Source organism: Rattus norvegicus, chromosome 19, assembly GCF_021556685.1.
Source record: "Rattus norvegicus strain SHRSP/BbbUtx chromosome 19, alternate assembly SHRSP_T2T, whole genome shotgun sequence".
NCBI classification, from domain to species: domain Eukaryota; kingdom Metazoa; phylum Chordata; class Mammalia; order Rodentia; family Muridae; genus Rattus; species Rattus norvegicus.
Window position 1 is genome coordinate 28,013,265 of NC_141552.1, and position 27,230 is coordinate 28,040,494.

Here is a 27,230-nt window from a genome sequence, read left to right on the forward strand (position 1 = left end):
GTTCTCTGCACCCAAATCCCGTGGGAGGGAGAGCTAAACCTTCAGAGAGGCATACAAGCCTGGGAAACCAGAAGTGACTGCTCCCTGCACACACATCTCGGACGCCAGAGGAAAAAGCCAAAGACCATCTGGAACCCTGGTGCACTGAAGCTCCCGGAAGGGGCGGCACAGGTCTTCCTGGTTGCTGCCGCTGCAGAGAGCCCCTGGACAGCACCCCACGAGCAAACCTGAGCCTCGGGACCACAGGTAAGACCAAATTTTCTGCTGCAAGAAAGCTGCCTGGTGAACTCAAGACACAGGCCCACAGGAACAGCTGAAGACCTGTAGAGAGGAAAAACTACACGCCAGAAAGCAGAACACTCTGTCCCCATAACTGACTGAAAGAGAGGAAAACAGGTCTACAGCACTCCTGTCACACAGGCTTATAGGACAGTCTAGCCACTGTCAGAAATAGCAGAACAAAGTTACACTAGAGATAATCTGATGGCGAGAGGCAAGCGCAGGAACCCTATTTCCCAAAATGACGTTGATGGTCATTATCTTTGTGGTTTAATACTAATGCTGTATTGTAAGAAAAACTGAGGCACATGGTTCTCCATTAGGATTATTCTATATACCTTTGTGAAAGTTGTCATTTTTTCTGCAGCTCTACAGGCATGAGTGTGTGTTACTCAATATCTGGTGCACACAGTCAATAAGGAATGTGTGTTGTAGACTGATATAGACTAGGATGAGCAGAATACATGATAGCATGGATACAGTATGTCAGTGATTACATCATAAAGTGTGTGTCCATAAAAAAAGTCACATTATCCACACAAAGACACTATCACCCTGTGTACCCCTTGGTGGCTTTGAATTCCCTATTTACCCATGCTGCCTGGACCATGCAAAGATCCATATCCAGTTGTCAGATCTAAGTCTACAGGAGTGCAAAGGACCCTTGAATAAGATGGTCTTAAGAGTCAAGAGTTACAAATCAATTTTTATTCATAAGGAATACAATTTACAAAAAACAGGCATAAAATGAACAACTAAAATGGTATAAAAATGAAAAACAGTAACAAGAATATATAACTATGAAATAACAAAAAGAAAACTTCAATGAAAATCATAACCAAAAACATTTCTTAACAGCATTTTCTTAATGAACATTTAGAAACACAGTTGTAGTGCTGTTTCTCCTCTAGGACAAGACGTCAAGGCTGTCTCCTCAGATGTCTCTCAAATGGTGTTGTCCGTATGAGAAAGGAGAAAGACCTCAACCAGACAGGCTGGCATACGGATACATAAATGTAGGGTCTCTAAACATTGAGGAAATTATCTGAGAAGAAGAATATTCACCCACAAAAAGTCTTTGACTGTGAGGATTGTCGTCACAGGGAACTCCTGAGAGAGAAACTCATTCCTCAGGGGGCTGTCTTCCTGGGATCCGTCCTATTCCATGTCTCCTGCAGTTCCTGAGACCTGGGAGAAGAAGGCAGCTATTAAGACACGGATATGGTGGGGACACGCATACCAGCTGTCAAGTTGCTGCCTTCAGTCATGTGATATGTTATTCCTCTGTCACCATTTCTGGACTGCAGTTTCAAAAAGGGCAGAGAAGTATAATTGCCCATAATTCAGTTTCTGAAAAGTGGTTAATATCCCAGAATACTTGTGCATAGACAGAGCAATGAATAACTCTATCACATGAGGAGGGTGACTGATTGGGTGTGGGGACATTAGAAAGATGATAGGGGAAGCAAAGATGTATCCAATAGGCAAATGGTATCAGACATTGTTAATCTGACTCAGCTGCTTGTTCCTACCACATTTTGCTGGGTCTGGAGGTTGCTGGTCTTCTCCTGTTCGTCTTCATCCTTCGGGTTCAACTCAAACAAATATCGCTGTAACTCCTTGCACTCCTGCTTCAATGTGACCAACTTCTTCTTCATACATGCCTGGTCCATCAGGAGCCGGCTGTGCAGGTTGCTGGAAACACACTCTGCATAGTAAGATCCTGTAGCCTCTTCCTCCCATTCCAACTGCCAAATCCCACAAACTCCACCAGGACCCAGATACCCATAAAGACTTCATAGAATACATCTCCATACATGTAAGGCTGCTGCACAAACAGCAAACGGCCAATCCAGGGAAGAATAAATTGTTTCTGTGACCCAAGCACCTAACAGTCCATGTCTCTCCAAAAGAACAAGGGATCTACAACTATCCATGAAAGCCCAATGCATCGGGGCAACATCAATTAGTAGGCAGTAAAAAACCACAAGAGGACAGTAGAACCAAGGGAGGTCATGCTAACCATGTGGTCCACACATTGAGCTTTGTTAAACCTGATATGACCCCAGAGGCCCAGGTCGGCCTAATAACACTCTGATGCCTGAATCAGTATAGTTCTATCCAGAGCCTTCTAAAGATGCATAGACACTGTGCTGAGAAGTCACAGTCTCTTATGGAACTGAAACTGAGTCCAAAAGACCCACGGCACAGTGATATTTAAACAGCAGAAGACATGGACCCAGAGCTGCAGGCTCTCCAGTCCAGAACAAAGAGAGGCAGCAATGGATATTCCACAAGTGATGGGCCCTTCTGACCAGTACTTACCGATAGAAGTTAATCTCCTTCTTGAGTTCCTGAAATTTCTCACGATGTTCAATGTTCTTTGTGTCTAAGTTGTGCAGTAATGAAATGACCTCTTTCTCCTTTATCTTCAAGTTTTCATAAAATGGATTTGGCCTGAAGTAGGGGCTGGCCCCAGGAAGATAGAACCCAATGAACATCGAGGTTTAGGACTATATGAACTCAGTCTGTGTCCTGTACTACCCCAGCCCTGGAAGGACACTTTCTGAATTCTACATATTTGGATCTTCTTCAGCTTCAGAAACTTGGAATTGTGTGCCCAGGACAACAGAAGCTAAGCACCCAGATAAAGGGTTCCCTGGCTCACTTTTTTGAATCAGGAGGGCTGGATCTGCATTCAAACCTGTTATGCTGTCAAGAGCCTAGGCCACAGAGCTTACCCAACCACACACACACACACACACACACACACACACACACACACACACAAACACACACACACACACATCCAGAAACCTCTGATTTCATTTTTCCTGTTTTGACAAGTGGAATGCTACAAGCCGAATAACTAATATTCTAGAGGCAGACAGTACACATAATTCTGGAGATAAGACCAGATATTGCCACAAACTTATAATCTGCCCAAGGCATACAAGTGTATAGACAAATGTGACCACACAGGCAAAGAACTGTACTGTTGAAAGTGGGGCTTCCAAAATAAAGCACTTACACCTCCATGAAACTATTATACAGGTATATCCTGAGGTCAAAAAACAGACCCCTAAATTCCAAGGGACAGGGGACATAGAAACATATAAAAGTTGTACATATGCATGCAGACCTGTGAACACACAGACACACAAACTGGGACACACCCACAAGAAAAGAAAAGTAAACAGACTCAGAGAATGAGAAAGAGAGACAAATATGGAAAGAGCACAATGAGAATCAGTAGAAATGTATGCACCATTACTGTCTCAGTGTTTAAGGCACACAGACAAGAAGGAACAGGCCTGAGCCTCAGGCCTTCTAGTTAAGCATGGAGATGAACAATGTGGGACCTGTTACCTAAGGGTGCTGCCACGAGATGATAGCGTTCAGTCACCTTCCTAGCAAGTACAAACACTGTCCACAAACTCACAGCACCTAGAACCTTGCAAACTGCCACCTGTCAAGGGCTTTCCAATTGTACACTGGGAACTCATGCTCCAGTGACGTTATCCCTGAATTCTTCACTCAGATCACAAGTTCAGATTTTCAACAGGTGGAATCAGAGAGTCCATTTCCAAACTCACTCCTCACTAAGGGTCAGGTTCTGAATCTCCTCTCTATGGGAGATGAGGTTTAGAACAAGGTCGTTTGTTTGGAGCAATGCATACCTCTTGCTCATGGATCCACCTGTCACATAAAGGAGGCGATCTGTCAGCTCATTTCTCTCCTTGGTAGTTAGCTCCAGTTCTCTATTCAGCCTCTCCTCTTCCTCGTTGGCCTGCACCTTGTTTAGGACATTTTCAGGGGATGACGTCTGTCTGCAGGCCTCTGTAGGTAGAATAACACAAGTGAACCCACATGGGGCGAATGCATAGAGCATACACAGACCACAGTGAGGTCCAAACAGGAGAACATGCTTGGAAGCCAGTGTCACTGCAAGGAGTTTGGTCTATGTGTAAGAGGCATCCTAAGTGGATCACAGTTCCCCCACTACTATATAGAGACCAAGAGATGTAAGCAGCCAGGTGTTCCCTATGCCCGCCCACACAGGCTTACAAGTACCAGAGAGATGCCTTCTCCAGGATTATTATCAGGTACGCAGGCTACAACCTGGTTTCAGGACCCTCACCCCTCTGGTTTCAGAAGTCAGATCATCAATTCAGCATCCACAATGACTTGATTGATCAGGGATACTCAGATATCCTACACTGTTACTCTCGTCCAATAACTTTGCATTAAAAATTCATTTAGGGGGAGGACATGGTCAACAGACTTATTAATTCCCCCTACTGAAATGACAAATGCCCCAGAAGTGCCAGTAGGTTACAGGATCTTTCTCTACCTGCCCCATATATTTGGCTACTGTAGAAAAATATCTGCCACACAGAACCTCTAATGTATGAAGGTAAGATTGGTCCCGTCAGCCAGAGGTAGTCAGAGGAGTTCTAAGAATATAAGGTCATGGCCAGGAGCACAATTCTCTCCCTCTTACTACTGTCAGATAGTCACTGAATTTAAAGAAGCAATGAAAGTGAAGTACATTGATGCCCTGTTTAATTCAGAAAAGTTATACCCTCCATGACTACTTATGGTGTTATTATATCAATTTAACATACTGAATGCACTGTAAAAGTAAAGACTAGAAGTTCACCCAATAATAGCATAGGCATTGCCATATCCTCCATGTGGTTATGGAGAAAATAATGATGTGAAAACCTTGACTTTCAGGAATTGTGATAATCATGGAATTCAATATCTGTGGAGATGTTCCAGTGGTTGTGGCCCATTGCTATAAAGGCCAGGTGAAGGCCCCCACACTCACTCCTGACAGGAAGCTCAACATACACTGCCCAGAACTTACTCCACATTCCCCATGTCCTGTGTCCATCATTACCTTTAGGTTTCGTTTGCTTCACTCTAGACTCTTCTCTATCAACATCAACTCTCCCAAAGCACCTACAAAGACGGGCAAACATGTCTGTGGATATATCCTTTGGACACTAAGAGAAAAAGAAGGGAATTGGTTGTCACAACGATACTGGTGACATCACAGGGATTCCAAGGACTCTCTAGGAGACAATAGAATGTCCACGAAGGGACGGCTGATGTCACGGAGAACAGACTTTGCCTCCCTGCTAATGTTCTCCCTGTACTGAGCAAAAGCTGATGGACCCTTTTCAGGGGACTTCCCTGTGGCATAGCCACTGAGCACCACATGCTTCCAAAGCCAAATTTGGCTATAGGCTTGATTGGAAAAACCTAAGTCAGTGCTATGTATCTAAATGAGTGCTTCCTCCCCAATCCCTGCACAGAAATGTTTCATCCTACCTCAAATTCTCCTCAGTGAGCAATATTACCCATTAAAGATTACTGAGAAATCACACCAGTTCCTATAAGTAGCCAAAGAGGTCTCCTGTCTCATCATGTGCAGGTGCATGAAATCACACCCAGAAATAGCCTGTCGGGTAGGTTGCAATGTGGGTGTGTGTTATAGGTACAACCTGAAGCTTTGTGCTTAACATTTGACAGTTGCCACCAGATTCCTTAGGAGAAAGAATTGCATTCATTATGGTCCTGGCAACAATGTGGTGATCTGTTAGCAGAGGAAACTGAAATATTGGATCCACCAGTGAATGCACCCTCAGGCTGAGTGTGGGGCTCTCCTCTTTGCACTTAAGTTACCAAAGTAGGATTGCTTACAGGCCTCTCTAAGCTATAACGTGTGATTTCATCTGAAAAATAAAATAGTCAGCAAATGTGGGGGGGGGGATGCAGCCAAAGGAGTAGGACAAGCCTAGAGATATAACTCAGTGGACAGAGTAAGAAACAAGCATCTTCACTCCTGTTTCATGGATCACCCTACAAAACACAAAAGCATCTATCCTACTAAAAAAAAAAAAACAGTTATTTTAATGAATGCATACACTAATACTGTTTACAGTATTAGTGGCAAAGCTCAGATTTTGGGGGCAGATCCATGACTTGAACTATCTTCCTGACAACATATAAAGCAATAAATAAATAAATAAATAATAAATAAATAAATAAATAAGAAAAAAACACAAAAATAAAAAACACAAAAAGCACAAGCCTCTCATGTGAAGTTACAGAAGAGTGATCCAGTGGTCACTTCTGACCAGGCCATTTTAGCTATGACAGTGCATAGTGACCCTTAATTTGATGGGTCCTATATAAAGCTTTGTGCAATATTGTCATTTTAACAAACCTCATCCAGAACATACATAACGACACAGGATATGATTGCCATGTCCTTGCTGTGTATCAAGTTATTTTTCTGTGTCCTTGATTGTCAGGCATATTACAGCAACAATCTGAGATGGCTGGTAGACTTGGAAGAAAGTGGATATGAAAGATCTCCATTAGATATCAGTACAGCCATTTCTTAAGCATGAGAATCTTTTAAGCTGGCCCTCGTTTAGCCCCTAGACGTTAGACAATAGACCAGAAAGTACAGAAAGCACATTCCCACCCACTCTCTAGGAAGCTGCCCGACCATAAGAACAGAGGGTATAGAACATATTTACTGCAGGGCAATTACAAGACAGGAAACATCTCTGGGAAGCTGACTGACCACTATAGAAGTGAGATATCCTTGGTACTGAATGCAGCTGTGCTATAGGCTGACATCGCTATAGCCTTGTCCTGGGAACTCCAGAAGGGAAACACCTGCCAAGACAGATATCCTTGGTCCTTGTCCTGGGAACCCCAGGATAAGAAAATATATATCAAGTCAGACGTCCTTCCTACTGAAATAGCTACATTGATGTGGTTATGGCCTTATCCCAGGACGAGAAACATCTGCCTAGGTATTCTTGGCACCGAAATAGCTGAGCTAATGAAACTGTGTGATCGTAAATGACTGTTTAAACTGTACATTTCTGTTGTACATCCCTCCTGCGTGTGGACCATGTCGAGCCCCAGTGCATTGGTATCCCAAAGTAAACCTCTTGTTTTTACATCAAGACTGAGTCCTGTGTGTTCATGGGGTGGTGATTGTCCTCAGGACTGGAGCGAGAGTCTCCTCTGTCTGAGGGTCTTTCAGATAAAGCTATAGTTGTGGGTTACACACCTCAATTCTCATTGGCTAATGCTGTCCTCACAGTCCTTGGAGGCCCCTTTGTAAGACTACCTGTTGGAAAGTAGAAGCAGCTTTATTTGAGCTCAAAGTGAACCTGACGAGCAGCGTAGAGAACAAGATGGGGTAATTGAGAACCTGTCTAAAACCAGCACAGAAACCCACCCTTCATTCAAAGTATTATCTACCAATTCTTGAATTTTTACCATTCTCTGCCAACCAGTCTTTCATTCAGGAAAGGTAGAAATAAAACTGGAAATGATCTTTGTATTCTAAGGACCTTGATCTGTCTTTCCTTAGGTCCACGTTAAGAACAAATGAAATGGGTATCACCATCTGAACAACTTAGTATCACCTACTCAGCATTTCTAGCCTAATACTGTGCCTATGGCAATCTCAAGCTTCCCTGAGTGTTGCTGCCCCAGCAAGAAGAATGAAGAACTGAGGTCAAACCCCAGTGAACCTTTCATGGGTTAGAAGAAAGCCATCAGAGATACTGCACTTCTTTGTCCTTAGATTAAATCAAGATGATACAACGTGAATCTATTGGGCTATTCAACTATACATCTTCCTCACAACCCCACCTATCTGAGTTCATTGCTTGGCAGAATTCATGCTCCACCATCCTAGATATTTCTTGATTCATTGCTGCCAAGGGCCAGGTTTCCTGAGTTTTGTTTTTTATAGAATTGGGTGTAGTCAATCATAGTTGCCCTCTGTAAGAAATGACAAATATCTATAATAACTGACCACACTGTACTTGTGTATACAAGTACAGTAGTGGAAAATTCAGCATAACTGAGGAGTGGGAAATCCCCACTGTGTCCTGGCCTTTCTCTGCCCATATCAGAGCTCACAGGCGGCTGGGGCAAACCTTGAGTTCCTCTGTAGAAACAGAGTGAGGTTGAATGGACACTGAGCAGGCAGAGCAACACAGCTGAGGCAACTCAATTCCAGCAACAAATGCATTATTTGTTTCCCATCTTAACAGCTCCTTTTGAGGACTTGTCCCCACACCTAGCTTAAACACAGCATTTTCATACATGCCCGCCTGCTATTTCATATTGTTGCTGTAATATGCCTCCACATCATAGATTTCAAAAAAATATATACCTAACACTGAGAAGGGTGATGCTTGTCAACAGCTAGTGTGTTGGGGGCCCAGGTACGGTCACAAATAACCAGGACACAGGGGATGCAGAGCAAAGGCAGATGCAACTGCATGCAGCTACAAGCTTATTAACCCTTATATAGGCATGAATATGCATTACCTCACATTCCCTTTTGGCAAGATATAATAAGGTCGTTATTCCCATGATACCAGGAACGACTGAGGCAAGACTAGGCAAAGAAGTGAGAGTAAGCTAAGGCTTCTCCTTAAAATATCTGTATAGCAAATCACCCCTCTTCCTAGTATCACAATCTACTTGTCATAACCCAGAGAGCATGAGAGCTGCTTCCACAAAAAACAGACACAGTACAGCATAGTGTAAGGTAAAGTGAGAAAAACATTTCCTTCTCAAGGGCAGCGTTCCAGCCCCTGCTTGCATCTCTCAGCCATCTTTCCTTGATCCTGTCTGGGAAGTGTATCTCAGTGACTCCACAATTTCTCTCTTTGTCCTTTTGTTTTAAAAGTAACACTTTCTATAACATAGCTAATTGTCCTTGAAGGGGTTTAATCATGCAAAAAGAAAGCAATATAATATATAATGTATGCAACCTTTAATGAGTGTATCTATTTTCTTAGGGGTATTATTCAGATACCTTCCCAGATCTGGATTTAACTTTGGTAATTGTTATCTGTCTACAAAATCAACAATATCGAATAAATATTCCAGTTTTCTGGCGTAAAGTCCTCGGGAGTAAGAACTAATGATTTTGGAATTTGCTCGGTGTCTATTCTTATGTCCCTCATTTCATTTCTGATTTTTAATTCATGTATTGTCTCTCTTGTGCATTGTTAGTTTGAGGAAGGGGTTGTCTCTCTTGTGGATCTTCTCAAAAAAAAAAAAAGAGGAAGAAAAGAAAAAGACAGCTCTTGCTTTCCTTGACTTTATATTTTTCTCTTTGTTTCTAAAGGCTTGATTTCAACCCTGAGTTTACTCCTTTCATCAGATCCTACCAGACTCTCTATGGGATGAGGCTTTGCCTCACTTGGTAACAGCAGCATGGAAAAAATGAAGCTTCTGCTGATCTCTGTTGTGGTGTTGCACATCACAATCTCACCGAAAACCATGCATAGCCTGGTTTTAGGCTCTATTAAAGCAGCCCAGTATTTCAGTGTTACCTGCAAGGTGCCATGGAACGGTAGTAACATAATTCTGCATGCACATCGACAGGTTTCTCCACGGTCTTCTGGGTCATTTGATAATAATTTATAGTGAGTTCATGGATGAACACACACACACACACACACACACACACTTTACTGACATGGTGCATATTCTTTGCACACCAAAAATAAAGTGAGCGTTACTGAAAATGCACCAATAGTGCAATCGATGGAGGGAGCTGTGGGGAAGCTGGGGCTTAGAGTTACTTAAAAGACCCGATGCAGATTCTCCTTCTATTGGAGGAGAAACTTGATAGACAATGTGGTTCTTTATTTTCTTTCTCTAGAGCACACAGGACTAGGGTGGCAGCTAGGGCTTTGAGTGTGTTTGGCAAGTACTGTAGCACTGAATTAAATCCTAGGGCTGGAACCCTATTAATCGTCTACAACAATTACAGGGCAGGCTGGATGACGACACTCAGCTGACAATGTGGACATCTCAAGACAGTCACTGGACAATGGCTGACACACTTGTCTGAAGACTGGAAATGTTTCTCGATCTTGGAGAGGAAAGAAGGACCCTCCAACTACACTGTCCTCTAAGGAAGTTTATTCAGGTGAGGGATGACAGGGACTGTTTTGTCTCACGTCACACATGTCAGTAGAAAGTATCCTAGGTATTGGATGGCGCTGTTAGCATTAACAGAACAAAGCCCATAGTGTTGGGAAGGATAATAAATTATGAGTAGGATTAGAAAACCCCAAGCCTCTTCCAGGTTCTAGGAGAGCAAAAAAAAAAAAAAAATACCACGAAATACAGCATTAATGTGATAGTTTGGTTAAATCTAGTTACTAGTTTCTATTGTGATACCTATTGTCAGTGTCTGCGCCGACAGTGTGTGAATATCGGGTGTAGGTTTGTGGGGTTGAAAGAAAACACGTACACGGGTCACCCCTTTTTAGCGAGTGCCACCAAGGCTTTACTGAGATCTCCTTATATACCAGAGGCAAAAGCTGTGGAAAATCAACAAGGCAGGTGAAAATCCCCAACCAGGAAATTAGGACAAGTCTGTGTGGTGAAAGTTCCAGCCCAATCAGGGGCATAAACAGCTTCTTAAAAACAAGAAGCAGGATAGCTCAGTGGGGAGGAAGGGTGCCATGGAAAATCCCAGCCCCAAATCAGGGGCTAAGAGCAGCTGTCAAAGGTGTAAACAATTTCTTGCTATAGCAGGCTGAAAGGCTAAGCGAGGGGGAGGGAAACACCAAGGTAGGCCCCAACAGGAGCCTTCACTGGTGGCTCTAATGTTTCACTTTCCTCTGCCAACTGGCCTCCACACTGTTTCTAGCACCATAATGATTTCAAGTCTTTCTCCTAAGGAATTTTGTGGCAACCGTTGAATGCTAAGCACAAGGCTTCATGGGTGTTCCCCAAACACACACCCATGTTGCAACCTTCCATGCAGGCTAATTCTTGATGTGATTTCAAGCACCTGTACATAATAAGACAGGAGAACATTTTGACTGCATATTCAAACTGGTATTATTTCTCAGGAATTTTTAATGGCTAATATTGGTGAAGGAGGATAATTTGAGTTAGGATGAGACATTTTTGGGCAGGATTTGGAAGGAAACATTCATTTAGATGCATAGGAATTACTAAGGTTTTTATAATCAACCCTTGAGGAAAATTTGGATTTGGAAGCAGGAGATGCTCAGTGGCTCTGCCCCGGGAAAGTCTCCTAGAAAGGGCACCTCAGCTTATGCTCAGTACAGGGAGAACATTAGCAGGGAGGCAAAGTCTGCTCCCCATGACATCAGCTGTCCCTTCTTCGACATTCTATTGTCTCCTAGAGAGTTCTTGGCGTCCTCTGCTATGTCACCAATGTTGTAGTGACAACCAGTGCCCTAGTTTGTCTCAGTCTGAGTCTGGCAGATACATCCTAAGACATGTTTTCCAGTCTTAGAAGTGTTTTGGGAGGGGGGGATGTCGATTGTGGAGAGACTAGGGTGAAGGAGTCTAACCTTTCGTCTCACAGAAATGATGGACAAAGAAAGTGGTTCTGGGGAATGTGGAGTAAGTTCTGGGCAGTGTCTTTTGAGGTTTCTGTGGAGGCATGGGGGAGGGATGGTGGGGGTCCTGCAAGCTTAAGCTGACCTTTCTAGCAATTGGCCACAACAACTGGAGCATCTGCAAAGGAATTGAATTTCCATGAATATCACAATTCCTGAACGTCATGGATTTCAGAACATTAATTTTCCCATCCCCAAAGAAAGGATATGGTAAGGCCAATGGTACTATTCTGTGAACTTCTGGCCTTTACTTTTAAAGTTGATTGGTGGCTTGTTTTTTGTTGGTTTATTTATTTATTTAGTTGGTAATATTATTTATTGCCAAAGTCAAACATCTGGGTTACATCCTGGGACCCACATGACAGAAGGAGAGAAATGGCTCCTGAAAGTTGTTTGGTCATGTGCTGCGCACACACACACACACACACACACACACACACACACACAGACACTCATACTCATACTCTCACTCATACACACACAAACTTTAAAGCAATAGTAATTTTTCTTAGTGTCTGATATAATTGGTTCTAATACAAAGACATCCTGAGTGTAGTTACTATATAATTAAATAGTACTCATGCTCTCAGGCAAAGAGTTTAAAGTTTATAGGTACCTAATAAACTAGCATTGGGACATATAAAGAACATTTCAATGTTCAGCAGAAATACAAACAATAGCTAATTTAATTTGTTAAAAGTGAAAGCTTATACAATTCTGAAGGTTTTTATACTGGTTTTATTATACATGTAACTATGAAAAGAAAACATACATACTTGATCAATGAAATGAGGAAGAGTGATTTAATGAACAGAAAAATGGATGGTACTTCAAAATTTCCATGATTACATATTATCTATTTAATTCCCTCCACAATAGCAAGAAACGGACATTATTATTTATGCGACATTACAGATACATAAACTGAGAAAATATTGTTTGGCCTGATTTTCTGAGCTTTTTAAAGGTTTAGTTAATTGACAGAGCTGTGGTTTAAAATTAGGGTCCATATTCTTCTGTTTTAAATGTGTGACACTTTTCTCTTTTTTTCTCCATCTTTTAAATTGGGTATTTCTTATTTATATTTCAATTGTTATTACATTTCTGGGTTTCCAGGCAAACATCCCCCTAACCCCTACCCCTCCCCTTCTCTATTGGTGTCCCCTCCCCATCCTCCTCCCATTGCCACCCTCCCCCCAACAAGCCCCTTCACTGGGGGTTCACTCTTGGCAGGACCAAGGGCTTCCCTTTTATTTCTAGTGGGTGCTGCTCTCCCTGATCCGTGGGAAGTGGATGGGGGGAAGGCCCGGGCCTGAGGTCAGTTGGAACTGGGGAAAGGCAAAGGGACTCCTAGGTGAGAATTCCAAACCACCACTGCTGCTGCAGCCACCATGGAGAAGCCCATGTTCCCGCTGCAGGGAGGAGAGTCTGGTGCCCACAAGATGGCTGAAGGGGAGCTGAGAGTGGACAGCTTCATCACCTGCCTGCTGGAGGTATGAGGATATCGTCCGGGAAAAATTGTGCAGATGACTGAAGCAGAAGTCCGAGGGCTGTGTATCACGTCTTGTGAAATCTTTCTTAGCCAGCCAACAGCTGTGAACACAGGTTTCTTTTGGAGAGCAGGCCTGTGCAGGCCCAGAACCTAGGTGGCACAGTTCAAGCTACCCTTTTTCCATGGCCAATCTCAGATCATATTCAGAAAGTATTTCTTGGGCTAAAGAGATGGCTTAGTGGTTAAGAGCACTGACAGCTCTTCCAGAGGTCCTGAGTTCAAATCCCAGCAACCACATGGTGGCTCACAACCATCTGTAATGAGATCTGATGCCCTCTTCTGGTGTGTCTGAAGACAGTCACGGTGTACTTGTATATAATAAATAAATAAATAAATCTTTAAAAAAAAGAGTATTTCTTCCAGGTGATGGATTTCCAATTTATGGAATTGAACTAACTTACTGATGGTGGAAGTGACACAGAGAGTTAAAGTACAGAAGGAATAATCCAGAATGTCCACCAACAGTTGCTGTCACACCAGGACTTTTAAAAGCTCAGCTGCTAGAGAAGCAATGTAGTCTTTGGTTATTCTCAAGCTTAGGTATTCTAGTCATTATAAGCTGACCATGACACAAAAAGAATCATCTATATCAAAATAGAGAATAGTAACTAGATTCACACCACACTATCACATTACTACTGTATTTGAGGTTCTCAGTTAATATCTAAGAACCTGGAAGAGGCCTGGGTCTTGCTACACATACTCATAATTTATGTCCCCATTGTCAGCTGAGATTCTTCATGCAGCCTGGGGTCAAGGAGGTCATCCCACAAAGCACAAAACACTCATCTCAGATAAACATGTATAGTTTATTGAATCCAAAATATCCATGAATTTCAGGACACAATTAAATGTTGAAACCTAAGGATAATAGATAGAGAAGAGAATTAAGATTTCTAGTTCATAGATCCAGTAAACACCTTCAACAAATCATAGCAGCAAACTTCCATAAGGTAAAGAAAGAAAAGGCCATAAAGGTACAACAAGCCTACAGAACATCAAACTAATTGTACCAGAAAAATTCCTCCATTCACATAATAATTAAAACGCTAAATGCACAGATCAAGAAAGAACATTAAAAGGGGTAAGGTATAAATATCTAGTAAAAAATAAATTCAGACGTATCTGAATTACACCAGACTTCTCAACAGAGATTCTAAAAGTCAGAAAATCTTGGGCAGATGTAATGCAGACAGAGGCTCCTATATCCAGCATAATCCTCAATCACCATAAAAGGAGGAACCAGGATATTTCATGACAAAACCAAATTTAAACAACTCTTTTATGTAAGAAAGCACAACAGAGGCTAATAGGAGGAAAACTCCAAGACAATGAACTAAACTATACCCAAGAAAAACCAAGAAATTAATCTTCTCTCAATAATTTAAAAAAAGAGAAGCACACAAACATAATTTCACCTATAACCAGAAAAAGAAGAGAATGCCGCAATCATTGGCTTTAATATCTGAACAGATCTTCTTTCCCTAATCCCCAAGCTCCCAGGGGCCAAACTGCCAGCCAAAGTGTATGCAAGGATGCTCTATGGTTCAAGGTGAGGCCTGTAGCCCCACCAAAGGCAGATCCTAGAGGTGTGAGGTGGGAATGGATATGTGTGGGTGGGGGAGCACTGTCACATAGGCAAAGCTGAGCAGAAACGGGATGTAAGGTTTGATGAGGGGAGTCTGGAAAGCAGGACAACAGGTGAAATGTAAATAAATAAAATAACCAATTAATAAAAAATAGCCAAAAATAAAATAACAAGTGAAAAGGTAAATGAAAATTAAACCAAACCAACCAAACAAACAAACAATAACCCCTGTAGTGTATTGGCCTAATTCTGCTGGTATTTTAATGCTAATTTGTGGAACTCAGGAGTGGTTAACCCCAAATAACTGACTGCTCCCAGTTAACTGTGATTATAAAGAAGCCAACAGCCAACAGCTGCACAGCAGAGAGATGGGGGAGGGGAGCTTTGAGGGCTTTGCTAGAGAGGATCATGAGGAGGGAAGAAGGAAGAAGAAGCTGCCAGAGAATAAAGGAAGAACATGTGTGATGGAGAGGAGAGAGGAAGAGGACACCAGCTATGGTTAAGGGAGAGTAGAGCCTGGTACTGAAGGCTGTCCAAGGGGAACAAAGAGCAGCCAAGATGCTACACAGTCAGTAAGAGCAGCTCTCAGGCGAGCAGAGATCAGCAGAGAACCCAAACCAACAAGCTACGCAAGCATAACTCCATCCAAACTCCCTCTCAATATCCCCTGTCCTCCATGGGTCAGGCCTCAGCATGTGTCCTGCGTCAGCACATGTGTCTGTCTCAGCTGACATCATTCTGCCCATCAGCCCGAGTCCAAGGAAATAGTGAGAAACTACACAGCCCACCAGAAGGGTTTTTGCTGTGGTTCTATGAAGTCTCAACAAATGCAGCTCAACTACAGAATGCAAGGCAGACCAATGCATGTGTGTCCTTAGTGCAGAACCCTTCATCACGTGTCCTTAGTGCAGAACCCTTCATCACGTGTCCTTTCACATGCGTGCTTTAGCAGAACATCCTTTTACCTGCGTCTGCCTCAGTGAAACATTCCTTCACACATCTGCCTTAGCCTTTCAACTGTGTCCACTTCAGGGAACCACTCCTTCAGGTGTAGAATTTCTCAAGATTAGCAAACCGCATACAGAATATTCAGAACAAAACAAGGTGTGTGGTCAGCATGTCCTTGACCCAAGTCCCTTCTCCTTGTCAGTGACAGCAGGCATGTTACAGCAACAATATGAAATGGCTGGCAGGCATGGAACAAAATGGCAAAGCTATTCTGGGGGATGTCACACCGTACCAGCCAGCAGCTCAACTGAATTTTTAAGTTTTGATGTTACAAGTGAATATACTTGACCTTCAAACACTGAGAGAGCCCATTATAACATGAACCATATAAACTAGGCCAAGACCGCCTCTAGGGCAAAGGCCCTCAGCCTGTGGGTCGTGACCCACACAGGGTCTCCTATCAGATAGTTTACACTACAATAAAGATTCATTACAGTAGCAAATTTACAGTTGCGAAGTAGCGACAAAATAATTTTGTAGTTGGGGTCACCACAGCATGAGGAACTATTCTAAAGGGTTGAGGCCATAGGAAGGTTGAGAAACACTGCTCTAGGAAATTATGTTTTCTTTCTCTTTCATATTTTTCAGACAGAATCTCAAACTGTAGCTGAGATTGGCTTGGCTTGGAACACGTGTGTAGTTCATGCTGGCATCAGACTTATGGCAATTCTACTGCTTCAGTCTCCTACTCAGGAGCCTACCAGGGTGAGATCACAACCACGGGTAATGTGATTGCTGTTCTTGGTTGTCAACTTGAGTGTACCTGGAATTAACTAATGCCAAATGGCTTGACGCCCTGTGAGGGGGATCTCTCTCTCTCTCTCTCTCTCTCTCTCTCTCTCTCTCTCTCTCTCTCTCTCTCTCTCTCCTTCCTTCTTTCTGTTTTCCTCTCTTCAACCCACTCCTCTTGGTCCTCCTCCTCTTCTTTGTTTTTTTTTTTTGAGACAGGGTTTCCCTGTGTAGCTCTGGCTGTCCTGGAATTCATTTTGTAGACCAGGCTGGCCTTGAACTCAGAGATCCACCTGCCTCTACCTCCTGGATGCTGAGGATAAAGGCATAAGCACCATTGGATTTTTTTTTCTTAATTAAATTTTCTGAAGCAAGAAGACCTACTTGTAATCCAAATCTTGGAGATCAGAAGATAAATCTTTAATTCAGATCTTTTGAGATGGAAAGGCCCACTTCTAATCTGGACCACACCTTCTTTTTTCTTTTTATTTTTTTCATCTTTATTAACTTGAGAATTTCTTATTTACATTTCGATTGTTATTCCCCTTCCCGATTTCCAGGCCAACATCCCTCAACCCTTTCCCCTCCCCTTCTATTTGGGTGTTCCCCTCCCCATCCTTCCCCCATAGCGACCTCCCCCCCACAATCATGTTCACTGGGTGTTCAGTCTTGGCAGGACCAAGGGTTTCCCCTTTTGCTGGGGATCTTACTAGGCTATGCATTGCTACGTATGCAGTTGGAGTCCAGGGTCAGTCCACGTATAGTCTTTGGGTAGTGGCTTAGTCCCTGGAAGTTCTGGTTGGTTGGAATTGTTGTTCATATGGGGTCTTAAACCCCTTCAAGCTCTTCCAGTCCTTTCTCTGATTACTTCAACGGGGGCCCCGTTCTCAGTTCAGTGGTTTAATGATGGCATTCAGCTACGTATTTGCCGTATTCTGGCTGTGTCTCTCAGGAGAGATCTACATCCAGTTCCTGTCGGCTTGCACTTCTTTGCTTCATCCATCCTATCTAATATCTGTATAGGTATGGGCCACATGTGGGGCAGGCTCTGAATGGGTGTTCCTTCTGCCTCTGTTCTAAACTTTGCCTCCCTATTCCCTGCCAAGGGTATTCTTGTTCCCCTTTTAAAGAAGGAGTGAAGCATTCGCATTTTGGTCATCCTTCTTGAGTTTCATGTGTTCTGTGCATCTAGGGTAATTCGAGCATTTGGGCTAATATCCACTTATCAATGAGTGCATACCATGTGTGTTTTTCTGTGATTGGGTTACCTCACTCAGGATGATATTTTCCAGTTCCATCCATTTGCCTATGAATGTCATAAAGTCATTGTTTTTGATAGCCGAGTAATAGTCCATTGTGTAGATGTACCACATTTTCTCTATCCATTCCTCTGTTGGGTTCTTTCCAGCTTCTGGCTATTATAAATAAGGCTGCTATGAACATAGTGGAGCACGTGTCTTTGTTATATGTTGGGGCATCTTTTGGGTATATGCCCAAGAGAGGTATAGCTGGATCCTCAGGTAGTTCAATGTCCAATTTTCTGAGGAATCTCCAGACTGATTTCCAGAATGTTTGTACCAGTCTGCAATCCCACCAACAATGGAGGAGTGTTCCTCTTTCTCTACATCCTTGCCAGGATCTGCTGTCACCTGAGTTTTTGATCTTAGCCATTCTGACTGGTGTGAGGTGAAATCTCAGGGTTGTTTTGATTTGCATTTCCCTTGTGACTAAAGATGTTGAGCATTTCTTTCGGTGTTTCTCAGCCATTCGGCATTCCTCAGCTGTGAATTCTTTGTTTAGCTCTTAGCCCCATTTTTTAAATAGTGTTATTTGTCTCCCTGAGGTCTAACTTCTTGAGTTCTTTGTATATTTTGGATATAAGGCCTCTATCTGTTGTAGGATTGATAAAGATCTTTACCCAATCCGTTGGTTGTTGTTTGGACCACACCTTCTGCTGGCTCATATCAAGGACATGGAAAAAGGAAGTTTGCTTTATTAATTTTCCTTCTTCTTCAGGATTCCTGCATGTACTGAAGACCAGCTGAAATATCCAGCCTTATGGACAAAACCGTTGAGGTCCTGGAGTTGCCCCATAAACCACACAAACTCTGACCTCACTTAGACAGGGATGGTTTATTGAATGCCCACCCTAAGACTGATCATCAGAGACGTAGCTGAGAATTTGTCACGTTAGGACCCTGGATATTTTTCTATGTCAGTTTATAAAGACTAAAATGTGAGCTCATAGGCAGGTGCTGGAAGGGCTGTCTGGTTGTCAGCCCTGACTCATGTCATTTTAGACAACAAAGGTTCATACTGACTTTTTATCTGTTTAAAGATTTATTTATTTATATATAAGTATACTGTAGCTGTCTGCAGACACAGCAGAAGAGGGCATCAGGTCTCATTACAGATGGTTGTGAGCCACCACGTGGTTGCTGGGATTTGAACTCAGGACCTCTGGAAGAGCAGTCAGTGCTCTTAACCATGGAGCCATCTCTGCAGCCCTCATATTGACCTTTAATTTTATTGGTTCTACATGAAGCTTATAATTATGAAATTTAAGATTAAGAAACCTCACAACATAAAGAACTTCCTTCCAGTGGTTCGGGAATGGGTGGGTGGGGGAGCACCCTCGAGGAGGCTGGGGAAGGGGGTGGAATGCAGGGTTATTGTAGGGGAAACTGGAAAGGGGGTTAACATTTGAAATGCAAATAAACAAAATAACCAATAAAAAAAACATACACAAGTTATGTGATCATTCCTGACCCTGCTCTGAGTTAAATTATTTTCAGACAACCATGACAGGCAGACATATTACAGCGAGAATATGAACTATCTGGCAGGCATGGAACAAAATGGCTACAGCTATGCTAGGGGGATTGGCTTCAACAGGGGCAACTACTGTGTTTTAGACCTTCCATTCCTTGTTGAATTAGCTGTACCACAGCCTATAAACCATTCTAATAAATTTTCTTTCTCTATATACAGTCATTCTAGGAGGGATGATTGGTTATGCATTGTTAAATGTAGTACTGATCACGAAACCCCATCACTTCCACAGCAATATGCAAGTGTAAGTAAGTTACTGAACAATTGAACAGAAATTAAAATTTACTGCATTTATTGCGTGTGTCAGAAGGCATAGGGAACACCTGGCTGCTTATATCTCTTGGTCTCTATAGAGTAGTGGGAGAACTGAGACCCACTGAGGAGGTCTCTTAAGCGAAGACCAAACTCCTTGCAGTGACACTGGATTCCAGGCTTGTTGTCCTGTTTAGGCCTCACTGTGGTCTATGTACACTCTATGCATTCTCCCCATGCAGGTTCACATGGACTGAACTCAGAAAGCTGGGGTTGGCAGAAAGATGCATGGTTAAATAGCCCACCAGGTTCACATTGTATCAGCTTGATTTAATCTAAGGACAAAGAAGTGGAGTTTCTCTGATGGCTTTCTTCTAAACCCTTGAAAGGATCACTGGGGTTTGACCTCAGTACTTCATACTTCTTGCTGGGTCAGCGAAACTCAAGGAAGCTTGAGATTGCCATAGGCACAGAATTATGCTAGATATACTGAGTAGATGATACTAAGATGTTCAGATGGTCATACCCATTTGCATGAGTTCTTAATGTGCACCTAAGGAAAGAGAGATCAAGGTCTTCAGAATAGGAAGATCATTACCAGTTCTTTTCTACAATTCCTGTCTGAAAGACTGGTAGGGAGAGAATGGTAGATAATCAAGAATTCATAGATGATGCTTTGAAGGAAGTGTGGGTTTCTGTGCTGGTTTAGACAGGGTCTCAAGTATCCCATGTTGCCCTCTTCCTACCTGGAGAGGTTCACTTTGAGCTCAGATAAACCTGCTTCTACTTTCCAGTAGACAGTCTTACAGGAGTGGCCTCCAGGGACTGTGAGGACAGCATTAGCCTTTGACAGTTGAGGTGTTTAACCCACAACTATAGTTTTAGCCACTTTGTTCCATGTCTACCAGCTATTTCAGATTGCTGCTGTCTATGGCTGACAATCACAGACACAGAAAAATAACCTGATAGAGAGCAAGGACATGGTGATCACATCCTTTCCTGTTCTGTATGTTCTGGATGAGGCTTGTTAAAATTCCAATAATGCAGAAAGCTTTATATAGGACCCATCACATTAAGCATCACTGTGCACTGTTCTATCTAAAATGGCCTAATCAGAACTGGCCACCAGATCACACTTCCTGCAATCCTCATATGAGAAGCTTGAGCTTTTTGTTTTGACTCTTTTCTTTCTTTCTTATTTTTTGCTGTATAAGTTGAGAGGAAGATATTTGGGGCCATGGATCTGCCCCCAAAATCTGGGGTATGGATCTGATCAATCAGTGTTGGTGTGTGAACTCAATACAGTATCCATTTTTTACTGTGACAGATGCTTTTGTGTTTGTGGAGAAGCCCATGACCCAGAGCACAAGTGCTGGGACCTTGCTCTATCCACGTAGTGATGTGTATAGCCTCGTCCTACACCTTTATGTGCACCCCCTATATCTCTTGACTATTTTATTTTTCTGATAGAAGCTCAGCTTCTGATAGAAGGCCTGTCAGCAGTGCTCCTTTGGCGACATTGGCGCAGAAAGGAGAACCCCACAAGCAGCATGAGGTTCCCTTCATTGGTGGCTCCAATATTGCACTTTTGTCTGCCAACTGGTCTCCACACTGTTCCTAGCACCATAAAGACTTCAACTCTTTCAACTAAGGAATTTTCTGGCAATTGTCAATTGCAAAGCACATGACTTCATGAGTGTTCCCCTAACACACACCCATGTTGAAACCTACCATGCAGACTATTTCTTGATGTGATATAAAGCACCTGTACAGAATGAGACAGGAGAACTTTTGACTGCATATTCAAGCTGGTGTGAAATCTCAGGAAGTTTTAATGGCTAACATTGGTGAATGAGGACAATTTGAGTTAGTGAGACATTTTTGGGGCAAGATATGAAAGGAAACATTCATTTAGATGCATAGGAATTACTAAGGTTCTTTATAATCAAGCCTTGAGGAAAATTTGGCTTTGGAAGCAGGAGATGCTCAGTGGCTCTGCCCCGGGAAAGTCTCCTGGAAAGGGCACCTCAGCTTATGCTCAGTACAGGGAGAACATTAGCAGGGAGACAAAGTCTGCTCCCCATGACATCTGCTGTCCCTTCTTGGACATTCTATTGTCTCCTAGAGAGTTCTGGAATCCTCTGTGATGTCACCAGTGTTGTAGTGACAACCAGTGCCCTAGTTTCTCTCAGTCTGATTCTGGCGGTTACAAGCTAAGACATGTTTTCCCGTCTTCACAAGCGTTTTGGGAGGGGGAACGTCGATTCTGGAGAGACTAGAGTGAAGGAGTCTGGCCTTTCGTCTCAAAGTAATGATGGACAGAGACAGCACTTCTGGGGAATGTTGAGTAAGTTCTGGGCAGTGTATTTTGAGCTTCCTACCGGGGGGCTGCAGGCTTAAGCTGACCTTTCTAGCAATGGGCCACAACAACTGGAGCATCTGAAAAGGAATTGAATTTCCATGAATATCACAATTCCTTAAAGTCAAGGATTTCAGAACTTTAGTTTCCCCATCCCCACTGGGAGGATATGGTAAGGCCAATGCTATTATACTGTGAACTTCTGGTCTTTACTTTTCAGTGCATTTGTTCTGTTACATTGATATAATAACACCATCAGTAGTCATGGAGTGTCCACCTTTTCTGAGTTTAGACAGGGCAGCAATGTATTTCACTCTCATTGCTTCTTTAAATACAGTGGGTATCTGACAGTAGTAACAGGGAGAGATTGTGCTCCAGGCAATAACCTTATGTTCTTAGACCTTCTCTGATTTCTTCTAACTGGCAGGGTCATCGTTAGCTTTATATATTAGAGGTTGTATGTTACAAAAATTTTTTTTCAATACCAAAACTATTTGGAACGTTTAGACCAAGATTCAGCCTGTAACCTATTCGCACTTCTGGGGCATTTGGTATTTCACATAGGGACACTGATAAGTCTGTTGAACATATCCTCCCTGGAAATGCGTTTTAAATCCATGATTCTAAAATACCAAAAGTATTTGGAACATGTGGATCAAGATTCAGCCTGTAACCTATTGGAACTTCTCGGGCATTTGGTATTTCAAATAGGGGAACTGATAAGTCTGTTGACCATGTCCTCCATGGAAATGTGTTTTTAATCCAAAGTTGTTGGCCTAGAGTATCAGGGTAGGGCATCTGAGTGTCTCCAATCACTCAAGTCTTGTGGATGGTGAATTTATCATCTGAGTTCTGAAACCACAGGGGTGAGGGTCCTGAAACCAAGCTGTACCCGGTTCAGCTGATGATAATCCTGGAGAAGCCATCTCCGTGGTCCATGTAAGCACCTGATGTCCGGAATAGGGAACACCTGGTTGCTTACATCTCTTGGTCTCTATAGAGTAGTGGGAGAACTGAGATCCACTGAGGAGGCCTCTTAAGCATAGACCAATCGCCTAGCAGTGACACTGGGTTCCAGGCTTGTTCTCCTGTTTAGGCCTAACTGTGGTCTATGTACACTCTATGCATTCTCCCCATGCAGGTTCACTTGTGTTCTTCTACCTACAGACGCTGGGAGAGAAACATCATCCCCTGGCACTGAACTAAGCGAGAATCAGGCCAAGAAGGAAAAGGAGAGGCTGATTAAAGAGCTGCAGCTCATTACCGAGGAGAGAAATGACCTGAGAGATCGCCTGAGGTTTCTAACAGAGAGATCCAAGAAGAACAGGTATGAATCGCTCCAAATGCTCTTGTTTCATTCCTGGGTCTGCAAGGTCACCTTCATCTTATCCTATTAAGGTTTTGGGTTCTAGAAAGCTGTGCCTCCCTAACCACCCTGTGCTAAACCTCACCTCCCATATAGAGGAGATTCAGAACCTTGACCCTTCCTGAGGAGCGAAATGGAAAATGGACTCATCTGCTTCCATTTATTGAAAAGCAGAACTTGTGGTCTGAATGAAGAATTCGGGGATAAAGTCAGGGAGAGTGAGTGTCTAGTGTGCATTTGCAAAGCCCTTGACTGATGGTGGCTTTGCAAGATTGTAATTGCAGTGAGTTTATGGTGAGTCTCTGTACTTGCTAGGCAGGGGACTCAGTGCTGGAAGATCCACGCAGCAGCCTGAGGGGCCTGGTACCAAACTGTTCATCTCAATGCTTGACTAGAAGGTCTCAGGCTCAGGCCTGTTTGTTATTGTCTGTGTGTCTTGCCCTCTGAGACAGCAATGGTGGATGCATTTCTCCTGGTTTTCACAATACTCTCTGTTTCCATATTTCTCTTTCTCTTTCTCTGACTCTGTTTTTACATTTCTCTTTTTTGTGGGTATTTCTCAGTCTGTGAGTCTGTATGTGCATACATCCAAATGCATATGGACAACTTTTATATGTTTATATTTCCCTCCACACTTGGAATCTAGGGGTCTATGTCTTGGCCTGAGTATTTACCTGTAACACTTTCATGGTGATGTGAATGCTTTGTTCTGGGAGCCCCACTGTCAACAGCACAGTTCTTTGTCTATGTGACCATGATTGTCTGTTTATTTGTATTCCTTGTGCAGATTATAATTTTGTGTTGATATATGGTCTGTTATCGGGACAGGAAAAAAGAAATCACCGGTTTCTGGGTGTGTTGGGTGGGGGAGCATGGAGAGGTGTGGCCTAGGCTCTTGATAGCTTAACTGGCTTGACTGCAGATTTCCTCTTGATTGAACAAAGGGAGCCAGGGAACCCTCCATCTGGATGCTGAGATTCTGGTGTCCTGGACACAGAAAAACAGGTTTCTGAAGCTGAAGAAGATCCAATATGTAGAATTCAGAAGGTGTCCTTCCAGGACTGGGGTAGTACAGGACCCACCCTGAGTTCATATATTCCTAAATGCTGATGTTCATTGGATTCTATCATTTGGGGCCAGGCCACACTTCAGGCCAAATCCATATTATGAAGACCTGGAGAGAATGGAGGAGGCGGTCATGTCAATTCTGCACAACTTAGAGATGGAGAACACTGAAATCCATGAGAACAACCATAAGCTGAAGAAGGAGATTACCTTCTCTAGGTAAGTTCTGGTCAGAAAGGCTATCACCTGTGGAATGGCCATTTCTGACTTTCTTTTTCTGGATTGGATGGTCTTCAGCTCTGGTTCTATCTCTTGTGCTGTTTACACATCAGTGTGCCAGGGTCATTAGGACTCAGTTTTCAGTTCCATAAAAGACTGTTACTCATCCCAGGATTGTCTAGGCATCTTCAGAAGGCTCTAGATAGAACAGCACTGATTGAAGTCAGCAGATGGTTATTAGGCTGACCTGGACCTATGGTGTCATACCAGGTTTTACAAAACCCAGTGTGTGGACCACATGGTTAGCATGACCTTCTCTTGGTTCTACGGACCTCCTTTGAGGGTGTTGGCCCACTACTAATTGATGTTGCCCCCATGCATTGGGCTTTCATGGATAGTTGTAGATCCATGTTCTTTTTGAGAGATGTGGACACTAATTGGTGCTCAGGCCAAACAAATAATTTATTCTTCCCGGAATTTACTCTTTGTGGTTTGTGCAGCAGCCTTATATGTATCGAAATGAATTCTATTAAGTCTTCATGGGTATCTGGGTCCTGGTGGAGTTAGTTGCACTCGGGAGTGGGAATGGGAGAAAGGGGCAGCATGATCTTACTATGCAGACTGTATTTCCAGAAACCTGCTCAGCCAGCTCCTGATGGAGAACACATGCAGGAAGAAGTTGGTCCCACTGAAGCAGGAGAGCAAGGAGGTACATCTTGATTGTGCACTCAACCAGAAATATTTGGTTGACTTCAACAAGAAAGATAAAGACCAGCAACGTCCAGACCCAGCATCATCTGGTAGGGTTGAGCAGCTGTGTTAGCTTAAAAATATCTGATAAAGTTTGCCAATTTGATACATCTTTGCTCTCTCCTACCACCTTTCTAATTTATACTCACAACCAGCCAACCACCTCATGTAATGGAATTGTTCATTGCTCTGCCTATGCACAAGTATTCTGGGAAGCCAACCACTTTTCAGAAACTGAATTATTTTGCAAGTATATTTGTCTGCTCTTTTTGAAGCTGCAGTTTAGAAATGGTGACAGGTTAATAACATACCTCATTATTGCATATCCACATGATAGATTGGATGCTCTGTAGAGTTTTGAACAAGTTCTTGGTTGTTTGACAAATGACACTCTGTGGTCATGTGACTTCTTGTGTAGGAAGCACCTTTGCGGGATAAGAACAAAGTGCAAATGTCAAATTAGAACTTGTCATTGGTTTTAACCTTGGTGACATATGGACGTCTCCTTTCATTCTGCAACCCAATGAGGTCTCTTCCCATTGCCCTGTACTTGGTTTGCACTGGTATAAGTCTGGGTCCCATATTGGCAGCCCACATTACTTTGAGGATCTCTGGAGATTTTGCCCTTCCCAAAGAGTTAGCAACAATGATATCAGTTAAAAGGTCCATGTTGACTGTCCAATAGAACTGAAATGGTAGAAGGCAGCCTTCTGACAGCTGCCTTGCATTTCACCACCAAATCAGTGTCTGAAAAACTGCCTTCCTCTCCCAGGTCTCAGAAAGTGCAAGAGAGCTGGAATTGGACACACACCAGTAAGAGAGCTTCCTGAAGAATAAGTTGCTTTCTCAGGAGTCCCTGATGACAAACATCCTGAATGGTAACAAATTTTTTGGATGAGTATTCTTCCTCAGAGTTAATTTGTCATTGCTTAGAGACCCTAAATTTATATAACACTAAGCCAGCCTGACTGATTGAGGTCTTACTTTCTTCTCAGAAAACAGCACTTGAGAGACAACTTGGGGGACCTCCTTTCATTATGTGTGCAAGAGGAGAAACAGCAATACATCTGTGCTTCTAAATGTTCGTTAAGAATGTGCTGTGTAGAAATATTTTTGTTATGATTTTAATTGAAATTTTCTTTTTGTTGTTTCATATTTATAAGTTCTTCTTACTGTTTTTATCTTTTCAAATATTTTTAAATATTTTAATTTATTTGTTTTAATCCTGTTTTGTTGTAAAAATGAATTCCTTATGAATAAAAATTGAATTCTATCTCTTGACTCTTAAGACCATCATTCTTACACAAGGGTTCTGTCCCCTCCTGTGGACTTAGAACTGACAGCTACAGATGGATCTCTGCATGTTCCATGGATCCTGGGCTAATAAGTGAATTCAAAGTCACCAAGGGGTACCCAGTGTGACAGTGTCTTTTGTGTGGATAATGTGGCTGTTTCTCCGACACACACTTTATGAAGTAATCACTGACATGCTTTACCCAATTGTTATGGTCCATGTGGTTCTTCTGAGAGAGCAGCAGATGCTCTATCCTGTGAGTCATCACCACAGCTCCTGCAGGTAGCTTTTGTTATTCCACATGATGTGCTGTATTAGGTGGACAGGATCACCTCCAATTAAATAGAGAGATCTCAGGAGATGTGTATTCACAGGAAATTTACTGAGCTGTGCATGCTCAATGTGTTAGCTTGCCAGCCATCCCTACAGGGCTCTGGTGTTCCCACTGCTCATTGTGGGTCAGGATCATCCTCCAGCACCACTTAGT

General features: G+C 42.8%; 2 protein-coding genes across 2 annotated transcripts; one reads left to right on the forward strand and one right to left on the reverse strand.

Moving 5' to 3' along the window:
• Window positions 1–972: 972 nt before the first annotated feature.
• Speer4cl1 (spermatogenesis associated glutamate (E)-rich protein 4C like 1) lies at window positions 973–5,285 on the reverse strand. Its single transcript, XM_087596583.1, has 5 exons — window positions 5,186–5,285; window positions 3,960–4,119; window positions 2,605–2,748; window positions 1,812–1,974; window positions 973–1,467 (listed from the first exon to the last, which is right to left on the reverse strand). Exons 1-5 carry the CDS (start codon window positions 5,265–5,267, stop codon window positions 1,438–1,440), a joined length of 579 nt encoding a protein of 192 aa, XP_087452709.1. The 5' UTR covers window positions 5,268–5,285; the 3' UTR covers window positions 973–1,437.
• Window positions 5,286–21,890: 16,605 nt separating this feature from the next.
• LOC134483272 (uncharacterized) lies at window positions 21,891–26,722 on the forward strand. The gene is made up of 6 exons (XM_087596572.1): window positions 21,891–22,037; window positions 23,217–23,376; window positions 24,556–24,699; window positions 25,333–25,499; window positions 26,222–26,327; window positions 26,445–26,722. The coding sequence occupies exons 1-5, from the start codon at window positions 21,911–21,913 to the stop codon at window positions 26,284–26,286; spliced, it is 663 nt and encodes a 220-aa protein (XP_087452698.1). The 5' UTR covers window positions 21,891–21,910; the 3' UTR covers window positions 26,287–26,327; window positions 26,445–26,722.
• The last annotated feature ends 508 nt before the right edge of the window (window positions 26,723–27,230 follow it).

Coding starts and splice junctions, on each gene's coding strand:
- Speer4cl1 (XM_087596583.1), bottom strand. CDS start 5,267: ATGTTTGCCCGTCTTTGTAGGTGCTTTGGGAGAGTTGATGTTGATAGA. Junction 2,749..3,959: donor GGTGGATCCATGAGCAAGAG/GTATGCATTGCT, acceptor TCCTGGGGCCAG/CCCCTACTTCAGGCCAAATC. Junction 1,975..2,604: donor AAGGAGATTAACTTCTATCG/GTAAGTACTGGT, acceptor GTGTGTTTCCAG/CAACCTGCACAGCCGGCTCC.
- LOC134483272 (XM_087596572.1), top strand. CDS start 21,911: ATGTTTTCCCGTCTTCACAAGCGTTTTGGGAGGGGGAACGTCGATTCT. Junction 22,038..23,216: donor GCACTTCTGGGGAATGTTGA/GTAAGTTCTGGG, acceptor TTCTACCTACAG/ACGCTGGGAGAGAAACATCA. Junction 24,700..25,332: donor AAGGAGATTACCTTCTCTAG/GTAAGTTCTGGT, acceptor CTGTATTTCCAG/AAACCTGCTCAGCCAGCTCC.